Below are 20614 nucleotides of genomic sequence, written 5' to 3' on the forward strand. Positions count from 1 at the left end.
AAGGCTGACCTCTGAACCTCATCAAAGAGATGACAAAGGACTGGGGTGACTGACAATAGGTGTTTCTTGAAAAGACCTGCCCTTGGTGAAATTGAGATTCTGAAAGCACTATATATCATCAACATCATCATCGTACGTCCGTCATCTATGCTGGCATGGGTTGGCTGGTGTGACCAGAGCTGACAAGCTGAAGGGCTGCACCAGTCTCCCATCTGATTTGGTATGGTTTCTATGACTGGATGCCCTTTCTATAATACCAACCACTTCACAGAGTTTGCTGGATGCTTTTATATAGCTCTGCTTGAGGACTTTTATGTGATACTGCACAGATGCTTTTACGTAGTACTGCATGGGTGTTTGTATGTGACACCCCATGCTCAATTTCCTCTCCAAGATGTCCGATCACTCATCATCTCTCTCTAACTGCAGTCATCTGTTGTAATTAAATGAGAGCAAAACTGCATACTTCACTTGAACTTACTTGATACCACTATCTCACCACCTAGAACCATTTCATTTGATAACCACCCTTCATTCTTAATTCTGTCCTCTCCACCCTCGTTTTACATTGATCACCTCTTGAACTACCGCACAACTCTTCCCATCTCCATTCACCATGCCTGCCACTCACTTTACAACCTACCCAACTACACATCATCTCTCCTCTCTTTCCTATTCTTCCTTGTCTACTGTGTTGTTATTATTAAGGTGGTGAGCTGGCAGAATCATTAGCACACTGGACAAAATGCATAGCAGCATTTCATCCCTCATTCTGAGTTCAAATGCTGTGATCAATGTAATCAGCTTAACTCCGTCCCTAAAACACCTCTGACCTTGTTTCAGAATTTCAAACCATTGCTGCTGGTACAATCGTTAGCATGTCAAGCAAAATGCCTTGTGGCATTTCTTGTGGCTTGTTCTGGGTTCACATGCTGCCAAGGTCAACTTTGCTTCTCAAACTTTCAAGGTCATTAAAATAAGTTACAGTTGAGCACTGAGGGTTAATGTAATCGCTTACCCCTATCCCTTGTGCCAAAATTATAAAGAATTATTTTTATTATATAAAGGCAGTGATCTGTCAGAATCACTAGCATGCTGGGCAAAATATTTAGCAGCATTTCATGTCTACATTCTGAGTTCCAATTCCATGGGGGTTGACTTTGCCTTTCATCCTTTCGGGGTCAATATATTAAGTACCAGTTGTGTACTGGGGTTGATCTAATTGACTGGCCCACCCTCCCCCCATATTTCAGGCCTTGCGCCTTAAGTAGAAAGGATTATTATTATAAGGCAAGCTGGCAGAATCGTTAACATGCCATACAAAATGCTTAACAGCATTTTGTTTGTCTTTAGATTCTGAGTTCAAATGCTGCTGGAGCCAACTTTACCTTTCAGGATTGATAAAATAAGTATCAGTTGAGCGTTGGGGTTGATCTAATCAACTTAGCCCCTCCCCCGAAATTGGTGGCCTTGTGCCAAACTTTGAAACCATTATTATTACTATTACTAAGATCTTGAGCTGGCAGAATTGTGTGCCAGGCACAATGCTTAGCGGCATTTTGTCTGTTTTCACATTCTGAGTTCACATTCCACTGAGGTTAGCTTTACCTTTCTTCTCTTCAGGGGTCAATAAATTAAGTACCAGTGAAACACTGGGGTCGATGTAATCAACCAGTCCTCTCCCTCCAAATTTCAGGCCTTGTGCCTTTAGTAGAAAGTATTATTACTAAGGCAGAATTGTTAACACACCTGGTAAAATGCTTAACAGCATTTCGTCCATCCTTATTTTCTGAGTTCAAATTCCACCAGGACCAACTTTACCTTTGGGGTCAATAAGTACTAATTGAGCACTGGGACTGATGTAATCGACTTCTCCCATCCCTGAACTTATTGACCTTGTGCCAAAATTTGAAACCCTTATTACTATTCTGCAACTCTTCAGCCCTACTTCCTCCTTTCTGCAATGTCAGCCATATAGAAGAAAGACAAAATGGTCATAGCTGGAATGCCTTTAATAATGGGTTTACTTGATCTAAGATTAAACAACAACAATGCTGTCTGATGGACAGTCATGTATGCAATTTTATGAACAAGACTAAGGCAGAAGATAATTGCTAAACTGCCATACTGTGAAGATGAAACTATGTAAGTGATAAAGATGCAGGTTTATTGCATTCTGTGTCAATGCAAAGCAACATCTGAACAGACAGAGATGTCCTGAACCACAAAAAGGAAAAATGAACTATACTGAGAGATTTATATAAGAATTTTAATAATTTTTTTTATTGCTTAACAGTAAAACTAAGATTTTCATTTAGTTTATTAAGATGTAAAAATAACAACTTTTTTTCTCATACTATGAGAATATTTGTTTAATTCTATTCCTAAGTTGAATATTCCATTCTTCAAACTTATCTTGGTGTGGTCAGAGTTCTTCCTTTGAAATGGAACCCATTGATGAGGGTGATATTGATTCCTTTGACTTGAATTCTAGGAAAAGAAAAAAATACAACAGGCTACTGAAAAGTTCTTGGCTTTGGGTAAAAGAAAATACAGGAGGATCAGTTAATTATAATTTCATCGAACATATTTCCCTCTCAGATTCACACACTTATTGCGATAGTCCTTTAGTTTTTCTAAGCCTTGTAAGAGAAATCAGAATATTGGGCCTCCAACCAGGTCTTTTCAGTACTTCCATAGCAATGATAAACAATGAAAACTTGTTGGCAAAAATTAGTTGAATGAAGTTCACAAGATGAATTAAATTTGTGTTGTGAGGCAGACTTCATGATTTTTTAACTTATTCCTTTTTTTTTTTTTAGTGTTTTGGTTTTATTACCTTTACATTGCAGCTTAACTCTTAACACTGTTAAATATTTTCTTAATCAAAGGCCCACTCCAGTAACGATTCTGTTATAGAACAGAAATGAATAATAGAAGCTATTAGAGTTTTCTTCTTTACTTTATAGAGATCCTTCTTTCAAAATGAATGTAAATAAAGTTAGTATGATTTTTGTGATATTGCTTGTTTTACGACTGACTGATCTATGCAGTCTTCTATGATGCTGTCTTAGAGGAAGTTAACAGTTAAATACTTAAAGCTCATTAGATAATTCACCTCCACCATATCACTACTGCCACTATTGGTAAATCAACAATCAGTTGCAGGTTTTTCCCTTGAGAGGATTCCCTTCCTCAGTGGAATCTAAGAAATTAAATACTTATTTGTGATGGAGTGCTCTCACAGAATAGTATACTGTATCTCTCCTTTGTAATTTGTTTAGCCCCGGGCCTGATCTGATCAAGTAGACTTCTGATCAACAACATTCTGTCCTTTATTCAGAGGCTGCTTGCTTTATCAGTACATTAAGCTCTGTAACATCCAGATTACTCTATCAAATGTAATGCTTACTGATTCACATTCTTTTTAATTAACCATGTATGATCTTGCAACTTCAAGATTTTGATTGTGTGCTTATTTTTAGAATGACATTGTAGGGTAGATATGAAAGGCTGAATCTGGCAAGTTTGAACATAAAACGAAGTAGAATGTTTGAGCCTGATATGGCTAGTTTAAGTTCTAAAGGGATAAAGTTGTAAATGATTTCAGGACAGCAAGAATATACAAGTATGCATGTGTTTTCATAACTATTGTTTTTACTTAGTATTTCCTTTTTGATGCTGACATGGGCTGGATGAATCATTCACTAAATAAATACATCAGTACAGGTTTTCAGCTATTTTTGCATGATGCATCAACCAGCCAGGTCCCTTCCCTGTGACTAGAGGTCAGCTTGCCAAGCTTCTCCAGTTAACCTCTGTATTGTGTTGCATTCTGACAATCAACCAACCCATTCTTTGATGTCAATCCACAAATATTTTTGATAGCTTCTTGCTCTCTTCCTCTCAACACTTCTTGTCAGGAAGGTCTTGGGCAATGACTCATGAGGCATAATGCATACAGCTACATCAAAAAACTAAAACTCCTTCTTCTTTAATGTTCCTCTAATAAGCCACTTATTTCATAAATGATTAACTCACCTGTGAATTGAAATTGGTTGTTCTTCAAAAATTTAATATTTTCTCTTCTTGGTAATCCCATTTCAGCATGTTGCATTTTATCTGATTAAGAAAGCAATTAAAATCTTTTCTAATAAATGAAAAATCTATAAGACAGACACATGCATTCAATGAGTGTGAAACTACATCGCCTAAGTTCTAATTGCAAGAATAGAGACTAGAGACAAGAGTTGTTTGAGCATTGTTGTATAGTGAAACTGAACAGCCCTCCCAGTAAAATGTGGTAGTAGCCAGCCATTATAAATAAACCAATGGCCGGTCAACAGAAAAAGATCAGAAGAAGGCTGAGGGTACATATAGATTGTTGATAGTTGTCTCGGTTTCTGATATAGTAATTATACTGTGATACTAAATGGATATAATGATCCAACCTTTTCAGGATAATAACACTGTGTGACTGGGGGTTGTGCAGTGCCAGATACTAACATCCTGTTGATGACTTCAGAAGATAACAATATCTGTCAAAAGACAGATACAACTGTAGCAAAATACTGCTTTATAATAGTGGTGATGAGGAAAAACAAATTTACGCTGAGTGAAAAAAACCATTCACACGGAGAGTTTAAACTAATTCTTAAGCAAGATACTTTATTCCATGTTGCTCCAGTTTACCGAGCTGTTTGAAATGAGTTGCAATGTCACTGGTGTCAAGCTGTATCAGCTTTTCCCTTGGATGACATTGGTAGCATAGAGAGGGGAGGCTGGTATGCGTGGGCGACTGCTTGTCTTCCATAAACAATCTTGTCCAGACTTGTGCCTCAGAGGGGAACTTTCTTGGTGCAATCCCATGGTCATTCATAACCAAAGGGGGTCATTACCCTTTACAATGGATTGGACCAATATTTAATTATTTGTCTCACTAACAAGTACAATAGAATAAGATAGCTTGTGGAAGTCCCAACGCAGTTCTGATTTCTGATAGAGGACAAAGCAGTTACGTCATAAATGCTCTTGAGAAAGACATGAATGTAACTTAACTTCATACATCTCTATATGTTTTATAGTCTTGTATCTAAGTAAAAAAATAAACATTTACTTGTTCATACTTACAAGAAGGTTGCATGGAATGTCTTTGGTTTCTCAGTTCATCAAACCATTTTCTTACAGAATCCACTGTTATGTAACGGTCTTCATAATTATAAACCATATTCTATAAAATTATTTTTCTTTAAAATTTGCATATATCAGTTGATTACATTCATATATCAGTTATTTATAACCCCAGGTCAGATCTAATCAAACAGGTCTATAGTTATAGGCATTTTAGCCATGACCATTCCATCGTTTTTTCCAGACAATGTATTCAAAACTATGCATTCAAATTAATATGACCATTTATTTTTAAGATGGCAAAAAGTTATTTGATAGCGTTTTGCTGCTGTTTCTAGTAGATCAAGCCATGATGTATAGCCTTTCTCATTGATTTGGCATAGAATAGGTAGATAATATGGGTAGCTGGGCTAATATTGTAAGTGGAGCCAAATGTTTCATTGCTCTTTGTCTATCACTATCATTCCTTTGAGAATAGTTAAGACATCTAATTTCTCAATGATTCCCTCCACCTGTCCTGTCCTGTCATTTTAATGTCCATTTTTCAATGCTTACATGAATCAAGTGAAATTCTTTGAGGCAGATTTTCTATAAATTGATACCCTTCTTGCCATCAACACCCTCTCATTTCCAAGCAAGGTAATATATCTCCAAGGCCAAGCATGTTTCCACAAAAGATTATAAAAATAAAGGAAACTGCTTGTATGATAGTGACACTTATTTACAACTATTGAGCAGTGTCAAGACAAGGGAACAAACACACACATGCACATGCACAAATATATGCTGCAAAGCTTCTTTTAGTTTCCTTCTAAATTTGCTCACAAGACTTTATTTGGCATAAAGTGTCATGCTGTGGGACTGAACTTGAAACCATGTAATCAAGAACTTAATCTCCTAACTACACAACCATATCTGTGTTATTTAATAACAATTCAGACTTGAAAAGGAGCTATGTTAGAAAAAAAAAACCATTCTGTTTCTCTGGTTTTCTCTTCTGCAGTCAACTCCTGTAGGTTCAGTATGGAAAGATTATAAGGACTCTGATAAAATAGCTTGTTGTAGATTCAGTTCAGTTTACTATGATGTTTCAGTGGTACTTCAACAGACTATGGAATAGTGGATCATCTCCAGAGTGAGTGATTTGGTTATTAGCCACATACGCAAAGTAGAAGAAACATCATTGACTTCTTTACCTCATTGGACTGAGGTAATCAAATGAAAAATCCACATATTGTGCCTACTTTTTGATTAGTGTTTATTATTAACTCAAACAAATTTATGTAATTTAAAAAAAAATAAAAAGCATTCTACCTATACTAATGTTGTGAAGATACATGGCTCAGTGGTTACAGTATCAGGTTCACAATCATGAGGCAGTAAGTTCAATTCCCAGACCAGGCTGTGTGCTGTGTTTATGAGCGAGACACTTTATTTTGTGTTACTCCAGTTCACTCAGCTGAAGAAATGAGCTGCATCATCACTGGTGCCCAGCTGTATCGGCCTTTGCCTTTCCCTTAGATAACCTTGGTGGCATGGAGGCTGTTATGCATGGGCGACTACTGGTCTTCCATTAAAACAACCTTGCCCAGACTTGTGTCTCAGAGGGTAACTTTCAAGGTGCAATCCCATGGTCATTCACGACAGAAGGGAGTCTTTTATTTTACTTATACTAACATACAGGTGCCGGCATAGATGTGTGGTTAAGAAGCTTGCTTTAAAACAACATGGTTGCAGGTTCAGTCCTACTGCATGGTACCTCAAGTAAATGTCTTCTTACATAGACCTGGGTTGACCAATGCCTTGTGAGTGAATTTGGTAGACAGAAAGTGTGGCAGTCCTCTGTGTGTGTGTGTGTGTGTTTGTGTTTGCTGCCTCACCTACTGCTTGACAACTAGTGTTGGTTCATTTTCATCCTTGTAACTTAGTTTAACAAAACAGACCAATAGAATAAGCACCAAACTTAAAAATTAAGTACTAGAGTGATTTGTTTGGCCAAAAGCCTTCAAGGTAGTGTCCCAGCATGACTACAGTCCCATGACTGGAACAAATCATAATCATCATTACATCATTACAGATTTAAATAGAAATTTGAATTTAAAAATACATACAAACACTGTAGTAGTATGAAGAAACGAGTGTAAACCAGAAAGAAAACAACAATTTCTACATACCTCTGAAAAATACACAACAGATAATGCTGGTGTAGATGGATTTTCAAAATATGTTTCCAGTAATTCAGTTCCAAAATTGTTGAGAGCAGTTCTAATTAGAGAAGAGAAATTTAATGAGGCTGATGAAAATACAAGGATTTGGATTTTTATCTGAATTCTGAAGTAACCCTTTAATATCTAAACTGGGTATATCCAGCCCAAATATCCTATCATAGGCGTAGGAGTGGCTGTGTGGTAAATAGCTTGCTTACCAATCACATGGTTCTGCGTTCAGTCCCACTGCGTGGCACCTTGGCCAAGTTTCTTCTACTATAGCCTTGGGCCGACCAAAGCCTTGTGAGTGGATTTGGTAGACGGAAACTGAAAGAAGCCCGTCGTATATATGTATATGTATGTATATATATATATATATATATATATAATATATATATATATATATATATATATAATATATATATATATATATATATATACGTGTGTATATGTTTGTGTGTCTGTCTTTGTCCCACCAACATCGCTTGACAACCGATGCTGGTGTGTTTACGTCCCTGTAACTTAGCGGTTCAGCAAAAGAGACCGATAGAATAAGTACTAGGCTTACTAAGAATAAGTCCTGGGGTCGATTTGCTCGACTAAAGGCGGTGCTCCTGCATGGCCACAGTCAAAATGACTGAAACAAGTAATAGAGTATCTATTTTCTCTTCAAACTGGCTATATCTGGCTCCAATATTCTACATGTTTTATGTTCAAACTGGCTATATCCAAATCAAATATTCTATCTGTTTTGTGTTCTGACCAACCATATCCAGCCCAAATATTCTACCTGTTTTATATTCTGACTGGCCTCTCATACCTACCCTACAATGTTGTTCTACCGCAAGTGTGATCGTTACTTCAAGCGTGATTGTTACCTGCATTGCCTTAGCTGGTGGCACATGAAAAAACATTCAAGCGAAGTCGTTGCCAGTACCACTGGACTGGCTCCTGTGCAGGTGGCACATAAAAAGCACCATTTGAGCATGGCCATTGCCAGTACCGCTTGATTGGCTCTTGTGCCGGTAGCACATAAAAGCACCCACTACACTCTCGGGGTGATTGGTGTTAGGAAAGGCATCCAGCTGTAGAAACTATGCCAGGTCAGATTGGAGTCAGGTGCAGCCATCTGGTTCACAAGACCTCAGTCAAATCGTCCAACCCATGCTAGCATGGAAAGTGAACGTTAAACAACAACGACGACGATGATGATGATGATGATCATCATCATCATCATTTAACGTCCATTATCCATGTGTGTTTTGGCATGGTTTCTACAGCTGGATGCCCTTTCTAATGTTATATATTTAAAAAGTCCACTCTGCCAATAATGAAGCCTGTTTTGTGGTTGTTATTAAAAGATGAAATATAGCATACTTACACATTTATCCAAGTGAAAATCATATCTTGACCAAGCTTAGACATAGACAACTGCTGAATATTTGAATAGGATTCTTCCTCCATAGATTTTATAAACAGAATTACAAGTGGCTGCCCAGATTGTAGGATCTTGGGCAAAATGTCTGGAAAAAGTTCCATCTGAAAGTTAAGAGATAAAAAAATGATTATTCACAAAAAAGTAATTGCAAAATATAAAATAGGCTTTGAATATATATTAGACATTTTTTGGTGCAAGACAAATGTGGAATTAGACTATGAAATTCACATTTGGAAAATTCATCAGAAACATATTTTTTTAATATAATTCACTGACTTAGTTTTTCTTAATGTTCATAATAATAATTATGATAATAGTCATAATAATAATAATAATAATAATAGTAAACTGGTAGTGGGAGCATTTCAACTCTGTGTGAGTATATGAGTGTGTATGTAAAAGGGAGGTGTGTGTGTGTGTGTGTGTGTGCAATGGAAGTGGGATGGTGAACATTCAACTCCAAAAAGAAAAATCAGTGTTCCAACTCTGTGTGTGTGTGTGTGTGTGTATGCTTTGTGAATGTTTGTATGAGTGAACCAGCATTCTTTCAGTAACAAATAATGATTGTTGTCACATCTCAAAAGACAACTGCTAGATAACATTGACAAGTGTATTAATTTGATTTACCATCCATATTTATATATAAGATACTACAATTAGCCGTCATTTTTGATGGCACGGGGCCAGCTAATAATAATAACAATAATAATAATAATAATAATAATAATGATAATAATAATCCACTTTTCCATGCATGCATGAGTTCAAATGGAGTTTATTGAGGCAGATTTTCTGTGACCAGATGCTCTTCCTGTCACCAACTCTCACCTATTTCCAAACAAGGCAATATTTCCCCATGGCCAGACTTGGAAATGAATGACACTGCTTGCATGACTCTGACTATTATTTTAGAAATATCACATGATGTTAAGACAAAGGGATATAATTATACTCACACACACACACACACACACACACACACACACAAAATGGACTTCTTTTACTTTCCATCACCCAAATCCACACAGGTTAGCCCAGGGTTATAGGTAGAAGACACCTCTTAAGGTGTCATATACACATACAGACACATACACACACTTGCTCCACACACACACACACACAAAATGGACTTCTTTTACTTTCCATCACCCAAATCCACACAGGTTAGCCCAGGGTTATAGGTAGAAGACACCTCTTAAGGTGTCATATACACATACAGACACATACACACACTTGCTCCACACACACCACACACAAATACACACACACATGCATGCACACACACACACACTCACTCACACACACACACACACCACACCACACACACACACACACACAACAAATACACACACACATGCATGCACACATACACACACACTCACTCACACCACACACACACCACACACACACACACAAATACACACACACATGCATGCACACACACATGCATGCACACACACACACCACACACAAATGCACACACACATACATGCATACACACACACACACATGCACACTGTATTACAGGAATTGCTACCTATGTTAATAAGAGAGAGTGGAGATAAGCAGTGTTGTCATTTAAACCATACAATTGTAAGATATAGCTAACGGATAATGATTTGTAAGGACATCATTATGCAAACATATTAAACACTTTATAAGTCAATACTATGTTCTACTGTGTTAGCAGTGCTACTAAATTACTTGGTAAGGTATAAGACTTAACCTTAATTGAAAAATACTTAACACAGTAATCTCCCCTGTATAGTAAAAGTATATGAAGGCCTAGCTCTGAATCTGAAATTTTATCCATGCCTTCGATCAGCTACACTACCTGTATGCCATACATTAGCCAGAATGAAACTGACTGAAACCAATTCAACAATAGTCAGAGAAGGTAGAAAAGTTGGTGGAGTGAGAGAGAATGATAGGTGGTGGGTGTGGTGTTATGTAAACTCTAGTCAGTCTTGAGAAGATGAATAATACATAGATTATGTCCGTTTGGACTGGTCTCTAACAAATAGGTAATTGGTCACATGACTTACTGGTGATCCACTGTAAGATTTAGATAGATCAATGGTTCTTAATCTTTTTTTTTTATTTTGTAGCCCTTCCCTCCTTCACCAACCTTTTAAGTAGTCATTCTGCCTAGCATCCACTTAAATTTACTTTATACATTGTAAGTTAATAACTTTACTGTGCCTGATGTGAGAATTTTATTTTTATAACCATTTTATTTTTATGTAATTATACATACACACACACAAAAACAAAATGGGCTTCTTTCAATTTCCATCAACCAAATCCACACAGGTTAGCCCAGGGCTATATTTTTATTTCATAACCCTTTTATTTTTATAACCATTACTAATTTTGTTTCGTGGGATAGAAGAGTTGCTGAAGAGGTCACAGATGTGTGATGAAAGATTTCCAGACATTGGACATACGATAAGATAAGAATAATAATAGAGTGAAGAACAAATATATAGTGCATGTGTTTATTTGGCAAGAAAAACAAAATGACCCTCCCAAAATATAACATCACTAGTTTTATTATGCATAAAATAATTACTACGACAGGTAAAATTTAGTATGTTAATTATGTTACCTCACCCCATCCTAAAGCCTAATATGCCCCCTTCGACATATCCAGTGCTCCCTTGGGGGTGGTACCACCCACACTAAGAATCTTTGGAATAAATGGATAATGATCATCATTAGATGATAATGTGTAGAATTCTACTGCGATTGTTAAAGAATGAAGCTGAAATAAAAAGAATACTTACAAAATGAGATTTATAAGAATTTTTCACAAATGTTGTCATTGCTGGTACAGAAAACTGGTCAACCATTTTGTTGATTAACAGATCTTGGTTTGTCCACTTGAGAGTCAACACAGAAGGTACAGCTACTTGTTGTAGATGGCCACTGCCAATATATAAGTAAATGGAATAAATATTTCATCTTTTAATATAATAAGCGCAAATATCAGTGTGTCCACACTTTTTCAACTTTACTCCTAGAGACCATAGCCCAACATATCATACCATTTTGGAATCAAGCTGACTCCTTGAATAAATCTAAAACATTTTGATTTGAATCCAGACTCGCAATCCTGAAATTTTGGATTCCCAAATTTTCATTACTGCAATTGTTTTTGGAAATTTTTTGCAACAAATTTTTTTCGTATGATAACAGTTTTTATAACTTGGAAATAAATTTGGGGAATAATCAAAATTAATTGCAAAATCCAGTGATTATTTTGGGGGATTTTTTTACACGATCTTTTGTGATGAATATTGGGAGTCATCATTGGGATATGACTCTGGAGGAAGCAATTGCAACAGATTCTCCAAAACAAGTCGGAGGTCTGTTTACGGACCTTCCCATTCTGGGTCAATGACTTAAAAATCATATGCTAGCTTAAAATATATTTTATACAACATTCATCATTATCATCATCATCATCATTGTTTAATGTCCGTTTTCCATGCTAGCATGGGTTTGACAGTTTGACTGGGGTCTGGGAAGCCAGGAGGCTGCACCAGGTTCTAGTCTGATCTGGCAGTGTTTCTACAGCTGGATGCCCTTCCTAACACCAACCACTCTGTGAGTGTAGTGGGTGCTTTTTACGTTCCACTGACAACACGTGCCACTGGCAACAGCCACGATTGGTTGGTACTTTTTACATGCCACCAATAATACTTTCTAGGTTTTAGTACAAGGTCTGTAATTTTGGCTGGGATGGGGAGAAAATGAATTACATTGACCTGAGTAGTTGACTAGTACTTTATTTTATTGACCCCAAAATGATGAAAAGTCAACCTGTAGGATTTGAACTCAGAACGTAAAGAGCTGGAAGAAATATTGTTAAGCATTTTATCTGTTCTAAAAATTCTGCTGGTTCACTACCTTAATAATAATAATAATAATAATAATAATAATAATCCTTTCTACTATAGTCACAAGGCCTGAAATTTGAAGGAGGGGGATAGTTAATTACATCAACCCCAATGCTCAGTGGATACTTATTTTACCAACCCCCAACAAAATGAAGGGCAAAGTCAACCTTGGTAAAATTTGAACTTAGAACATAACGATGAAAGAAATGCTACAAAGCATTTTACCCAGTATGCTAATGATTCTGCCACCTTGCCACCTTAATATGATGATGATGATGATGGTGATGATGGTGGTGGTGGTGGTGGTGGTGGTGGTGGTGGTGGTGCTGGTGGTGATAATGATGGTGGTAGTGGTGGTGGCATGACAACGATAATGACAGCAACAATAACAACAATAACAATAATAGTCTTTCTAATTTTCAGTACAGGTCTTTGATCCAATAATAACTTTCTCATTTCCTGCCAATGACAGGGGCCTTGGGAAGTGGTGTGGACACTGCATTTCTACCACTGATTAAGGTATCATCCCTTTTGTTATTATATTCCTGTTGAAGTATGCTGCCTTTGTTGTAATCAATTTTGAAAATTAATGAAGGATTTAGTAAAATAATTTCATTGTTATTAAACTGGTGTTTGGAACACAAATCAATTTAGATCACTCTAAGCAAAAAGTATTTTTTATCATAGAACCAAGGGCAGTCTCGGGCAAATACGTATCAAAAGAGTTCTAAAACAATAAGAAATATAAAGAAATGGTATATCAGCTAGGCTGAGTACATTAGCTGGTTTTCAATGTTTTTCACAGCAACAAGTTAAGTTAAGAAAACAAAGGATGACTTAACTATGATGTAAATGGAGGTTGTTACAAAAACCAGAGATATGTTGGAAGATGAAAAGAGAATGCTATGCTTGGGGATGGTCATCTTTTGCTTAATTAAGCATACACACTATTTATTTGGTCTTCACTTTAGCTTTACTACCTCTGCCTTAGCAAATTGAAGGTATTGTTTTCACTTGTGTTTGTTTGTTTGTTTGTCCTTGGACAAGATATCTCAATAACCACTGGATGGACTAGGATGAAACTTTCAGGGATGTTTGGCCTTATGCATGGCATAAACTGATTAGATTTTGGGATCGATCCAGGATTCTTGGCAAGGATTCTGGATTATTTTTCCGTTTTTTTACTTAATTTTTGAGAGCAGCCAGGTTCATTTTTAGCATTCTCATTTGTGAGAGCAGTTGAGTTTATTTCAGATTTTCTCATTTTAAAAATCATCTCCGGCTATTCGTTGAGAGGACATTGGTGTTGCGTTGGTGGAGGTTTGCGCTCTCTGAGTGCTCTTGTTATTTCTGTTTTTAGTTTATTTGTCTAAGTTCTTTTGTTGCACATTCTGTGACCTCTTCAAAAACTTTCTGTCCCATACATCTTCTTTTGTCCTGTATATCCATTTTGTCTTTTTGACAGAAAGACAAAATGGAAATTGACAAATGATACCATCCCCATGTATAAAAATATCTGTTTCAACAAACCATTTCACTTCAAGAATCTTACAAAACAAATTCATAAACATGGGAAGAGAGAATGATATGATAAGATTTCTTGAGTTTCCAAATGAACAGGTTTTAATAACTTTCAGCAGTAAAGAAATAAAAGTGATGAGACCAAGGCCTGATAATTCTACCATTCAATGACTTAATTCATAGAAAGAAAATGTAGCTTATCTTACAAATAAGCTGCATCAGAACCAGTGAGTAGAATAAACAATGCTGTCCCTTTTTCTGCTTTGGCAACTTTATAGAATTCCTTGATTTCTGTTAATAGAATATAAACATGAGAAATTAAAATATAGAGAAATATCACTTAAATATTGATATATTTTGGGATGGTCATTTTTTTTTTTTTTGCCAAATAAACACATGCACTAACTATTCATTCTTCACTAATTTATTTTTAAAAAACGAATGTCCTGAAATATAACAATATCTCTTTGAATACACACATTCATCATCATCATCATCATCACCATCGTCATTTAACGTCTGTTTTCCATGATAGCATGGGCTGGACGGTTTGAATGAAAACTGCCAAGTAGGGGAGCTGCACCAGGTTCCAGTCTGATTTGGCAAGGTTTCTACAGCTAGATACTCTTCCAAATGCCAACCACTCCAAGAGTTTAGTGGGTGCATTTTATGTGCTACAGGCACAGGTGCCAGTTACATAACACTAGCACCGGCCATGATTACGATCTCACTTGGCTTGACAGGTCTTCTCAAGCACAGCATATCTCCCAATATGTAAAAAGGGTGCTTTTTACATGCCAGTTACTAGACACTGGCATCGGCCATGACTATGAACACACTCGGCTTGATGGGTCTTCTCAAGCACGGCATATTGCCAATGGTCTCAGTCACTTGTCATTACCTACATGAGGCCCAACATTGAAAGATCATACTTTAACACCTTGTCCCATGTCTTTCTGAGTCTACTGCTTTCACAGGTTCTGTCCATTGTTCAGCACTTCTTCACACAGCTGTCCTTGTCTATACGCATCACACGACCATACCAATGCAGTCATCTCTCTTGTACACCACATCAAATGCCTCTTCAGTTTCCATCTACCAAATCCACTCACAAGGCTTTGGTTAGCCTGAGGCTATAGTAGAAGACACTTGGCGAAGGTGCCAAGCAGTGGGTCTGAATCTGGAACCATGTGGTTGGGAAGCAAGCTGCTTACCACACAGCCATGCCTGCGCCTATACACACACACACACACACACACACATATGTGTGTGTGTGTGTGTGTATGTATGTATATATATATAAACACACGCATGCATGCACACACATACACACAATTGCACACAATACACACATTCATATGCATCCAGCCATAGAAAAACTGCCTAAATAAATTCTGTCTGACCCATGCAATCATGGAATATTAGACATTAAAACAATATTGATAATGATGATGATTTAAGAGAAGTTTATAACATGTAAGTTTATTGATTCCAGGAATAAATGACTTTGTATGCTGTAAACTCGGCTCTATTTGCAGAACCTGGCAAAGATGTGAAGAACATCCACATGTTAAAAAATGGTCAAAACTCAAATACCTAATGGTTAATAAAATAAATGTGAAAGTACTAACAGAGATCACAAAATCTATTTGCCATGAAGTAACAAGTCAATACAGGACTTATATTCAGCCATAAGCAATAGAAGACTGAGAACAAGAACTTCAAAATTTGCTAACTGTACCAAAGTAATTAGCATCAAGGGTATTCATATAATGAATCTATTGTTCAGGTGGCTTGTTAGGTAAACATTATGTTATCAAAGTGACCTAAGCAGTGATGGGGTTGGCTGCAATAACTGTTTAGAAGATAGAATAAGGAAACCATATAAGAAGTCTAGTGAGTTGCTATCTTTATTAGTAATAAATTGTAGACTGTGTGGTTATTTCTTCTTCTTCCTCAAGTGATTACAACCAAGATGCATTTTATAATACTGCATCAGGAATCCCTGTCTCCCATTGACTTTAGTAGGTTCTCAATTTCATGTTGTATGTTTCTACTAAAACATTTTAAGCCAAATGAAACCCAATTAAGTTGGATGGAAAATCTTTTGGTTATCAAGAGTTATAACTTCAAAATTATTTTGGGACTATGATAAATTTACATTGTATTTTCTGGTATACAAGACAGTGTAGTATATAGTGTAAACATGTAGTGTAAACATTCAAACATTGTCATTATCTTTCCAATTTCTGCTGTATTTCATATAGAATTTGATGTGTATGACTACCTTACTTTTTTAGCTGTAAATTCTAGTCTGATGAATTCAACTTGTATGTTGGAAAATATGGTATCCATTCATAGAATTCATGTTGTTTTATAAAATTCATATTCTATTTTGTATAATACGTAATTATGAAAAAGAAATATTTTATAACATCTTACCAGTGCTTTGTTCAGGAAACAATCCAAGGATACAGATGGATGTTAGGTTGATTGCACTTTGAAATGATCCATCTAGAATATTATTGATGTCTTCTTTAGTTGCTTGGATTACATCTTCCAGAGAATGACTGAAATTTAAATAAGTGGATATATATATATTTTAAAAATTGAATTTCAGCAGTGTGTGTATATGTGTGCGTATTTATATGTATATGTGTACAAGACTTTTTTGGACTTCTCAGCTTCAGTTATCTTCCCAAAGCTTTTTTAGAAGTAGCAAGTTTCATGAATAGTTGAAAGCATGTGAAATTTCAATACACAAAAGAAGGCAAATATGTCCATGCTCATATATATATCATCATCAATCATCATCATCATCAACATTTAATGTCTGTTTTCCATGCTGGCATGGGTTGGACGGCTTGACAGAAACTTAACAGTTCATCCATTATATTCTCTTTTCTTTTCCTCTATCACTATAAATGGAGTGCTATTGCCTTTATCGTTATTATCTCCTAACCATGATTTATGACCTCCCCCCCCAAAAAAAAAAATTTAAACAAAAGAAACAATTTCACTGCATTACAAAATAGGGCAATTTGTTTAAAGGAAATGGCTTGCTTGTTGCCAATCCTGGCAAAGTAAGTGAATCCTGCAACAAAATATTGGTTAACTAAATGATATTTGTCTTTCACTGGAAGCTGAAGTGATGTGATTAGAAGTTTGAATAAGTCTAAAAAGAAAGAAATAAATGGTGCAGACAGTAATTTGCAATTGTGAAGAGAAAATAATTGTTGGGAAGAGGAAATAAATAGTATAAATAAGGTACTACACTCTCGGAGTGGTTGGCGTTAGGAAGGGCATCCAGCTGTAGAAACACTGCCAGATCAGACTTGGCCTGGAGCAGCTTTCTGGCTTCCCAGACCCCAGTTGAACCGTCCAACCCATGCTAGCATGGAAAACGGACGTTAAACGATGATGATGATGATGAAGGTCTCCTGTCCTGGAAGCAAACAAATGTTGTTTGCGGAGGGATATCATATTTATTAAAACAAAGTACAATGATTATAAACTTAAATACATGACACTAAAATACTAAAGCTAATTAATCACAAAGACAATATTTTGATAAAGTTAGATTCAACCGTTGGCGGTATCAAGGTACATAACTCTTCTTGGGCAAGGTACACAACTCTTCTTATCTAGCTGTCTGATGTGTTTCATCCCTACTGCACAACCGAGTGCATGGGATTAGAAATTGCATCCATTTATACAATCATTTGATCTAGCTCCATGAAAAATGTTTACATTTTGAGAAATATAAATACATTGTTTAACATGGAAAAAAAATAGATATAAAACAACAAAATTACAGGTATAAAAATTTCATGGCACTTTTGGCATTTAGAACTCCAGTATAATCAATTATCAAGTCTTGACCATCTTTGCCAGGTGGTTTTCCAAGCAGTTTGATTGTTGGACTGTGCGTAAAGTTGTATCGATTGCACTCCTCATCCAGGTGTAAGCAGTCGACCATGGCACTAGAAAGATTGGGGTAGTTTTCACCAAACTGAGACTGCCATTGTTCCAGAAGACGTACAAATGCTATACCAACTGGGTCATCTGTCAAAATATACATAAGATTTATATGATTGATGAGTTCCACATATATTGAATTACAGCATGCATACATAGAAGATGAAACATATCTTGAGCAAACCTGTACATCCATTTTTCAGTTATGTATTACATATACAGTTGAAGTTGCACTCAGCATTTCTGGTTAAAATGGCAAACTACTTCTGTATGTGACAACTACACTCACAGGTGAACAAGGTTTTGTCCATGTCTTAGCCATGGATACAATAAAGTACAGGTTATCAGTTATGAAATGCTAATTTATTGATTGCCAATTTACTGACTGATTGTAGCTTTCTAATTCAAATCAATATTTTCCCAAAGCATTTATAAATATCTATTTATTTCTTACATGGCATTTGCCATATTCTGAACGCCTTACTTCCCTGGGCATGGACACATTGAAACTCTGATGTCTGGCAGCTGACTTAGCAGACACCCATAAAATTATTAACCATCTTACAAACAATAACTCTGAGTACCTTTTCAAACCCCACCTGTCTAACACACGTGGACATGTTTACAAAGTCAGAAAACAGCACAGCTCCCATGACTTTCGGAAACATTTTTTTCCATTAAGTGTTGCTGAAGCATGGAACAGACTACCAGCATCAGTTGTTAGTTGTCGGAGCACTGCATCCTTCAAAACTTCCATGCTTCCTGAGATTCTCCAACACTACACCTGATCCCCACCCTACACATGTAAGCATGTATCTGATTCATACACTGTTCGCTTTCCAGACATTTTTACATTACTGCATATACTTTATATGCACTTTTTGACAAGTTGTGGTGCACCTGAGCACTGTATACAATAATTTCATTATTATTATTATTATTATTATTATTATTATGACAAGCAATGTTGAGTAAAGATTTTACTCTTGTGTAACTAAAACAGTATTCTAGTTATGAATGTTTGTTGGTGGATAATATACTTGTTTATGCTAGTAACAAAAGGTCTGCTATCTGACTGCAGCAATGAACATCACTGGGTAATCTCTAGTTATAGCTTGGCTATAAACAAAGTAAGTAAGTAAGTAAGTATGTATGTATGTATGTAGTATGTATGTATGTATGTATGTATGTATGTATGTATGTATGTATGTATGTATGTATGTATGTATGTATGCATGCATGCATGTATGTATGTATGATGTATGTATGTATGTATGCATGCATGTATGTATGTATGTATGTATGTATGATGTATGTATGTATGTATGTAGTATGTATGTATGTATGTATGTATGCATGCATTTATGTATGTATGTATGTATGTATGTATGTTGTATGTATGTATGTATGTATGTATGTATGTATGTATGTATGGTATGTATGTATGTATGTATGCATGCATGCATGTATGTATGTATGTAATGTATGTATGTATGTATGTATGTATGTATGCATGCATTTATGTATGTATGTATGTATGTATGTATGTATGTATGTATGTATGTATGTATGTATGTATTTTTTCAATGTGTACAAATAACACAGAAAAAATAAATATATAGTTACCAGAGTAGCAAAAATTCCCATAAGTGCCAAGGATTTTACAGAAATTCCAGAGTTAAGTGATATGTTTTAGTATAACATAGATAAATTTTAAAATGTGTGTATAAAGATTTGAATAACATCTGCGTTTGACTCCTTTCTTAATTTATCTATTATATACATATATATATATATATATATATATATATCACCGTGATCACCGTGACTGACCAGGCTATCAAATGTTGCTACACATCGCTGGTCACAATGCGCTTTGCATTGTTTTAGCCTTCAAATGATGCCACCCCGCTGGCTAAGCGAGCAGACCAATATATATATATATATATATATATATGAGAGAGAGAGAGAGAGAGTGTGTGAGTGTGTGTGTGTGTGTATGTTTACATATAAATTTATTAATATCTTTCTTAATCTAAATGTTGTGATGAGTGATGAATTTTCAACATTCCAGGTTGTTTGAATGTGTTAAATCATTCAACCCATGCCAGCATGGAAAAAAGACATTAAATGATGATGATGATGATGATGATGATGATGATGATGATGATGATGATGATGATGATGATGATGATGATGATGGTGGTGGTGATGATGATGAGGAGGAGGAGGGCAACAACGACGACGACAATGATGACGACGATGATGGTGGTGGTGGCAATGGCAGCAGCAGTGATGGTGGCTACGATGATGATCGTCACGACAACAAGGATGATGGCAACAGCAGCAATGACAATGATGATGGTGGCGGTGATGATGAAGGGGTGGGGGTGAAGAGGACGATGATGATGAGGAGGATGAGGATGGTGATGATGATG

At 36.1% G+C, this 20614-nt stretch overlaps 1 protein-coding gene across 1 annotated transcript in view; it reads right to left on the reverse strand.

Annotated features, from left to right (window-relative positions):
* Positions 1 to 2248: 2248 nt before the first annotated feature.
* The window catches only part of LOC118763560, a 42138-nt gene continuing 23772 nt past the window's right edge, over positions 2249 to 20614 (reverse strand). Inside the window, exons 11-19 of the mRNA XM_036503133.1 lie at positions 18014 to 18263; positions 16641 to 16768; positions 14405 to 14489; positions 11562 to 11703; positions 8719 to 8876; positions 7305 to 7395; positions 5131 to 5230; positions 4042 to 4122; positions 2249 to 2490 (exon numbers count right to left, since the gene is read on the reverse strand). Of these exons, the coding sequence (XP_036359026.1) occupies positions 2426 to 2490; positions 4042 to 4122; positions 5131 to 5230; positions 7305 to 7395; positions 8719 to 8876; positions 11562 to 11703; positions 14405 to 14489; positions 16641 to 16768; positions 18014 to 18263 (1100 nt within the window). The 3' untranslated portion in view covers positions 2249 to 2425. The remainder of the gene's footprint in view (positions 2491 to 4041; positions 4123 to 5130; positions 5231 to 7304; positions 7396 to 8718; positions 8877 to 11561; positions 11704 to 14404; positions 14490 to 16640; positions 16769 to 18013; positions 18264 to 20614) is intronic.

The sequence above is a fragment of the Octopus sinensis genome, linkage group LG1 (genome assembly GCF_006345805.1).
Source record: "Octopus sinensis linkage group LG1, ASM634580v1, whole genome shotgun sequence".
In the NCBI taxonomy this organism is placed as follows: domain Eukaryota; kingdom Metazoa; phylum Mollusca; class Cephalopoda; order Octopoda; family Octopodidae; genus Octopus; species Octopus sinensis.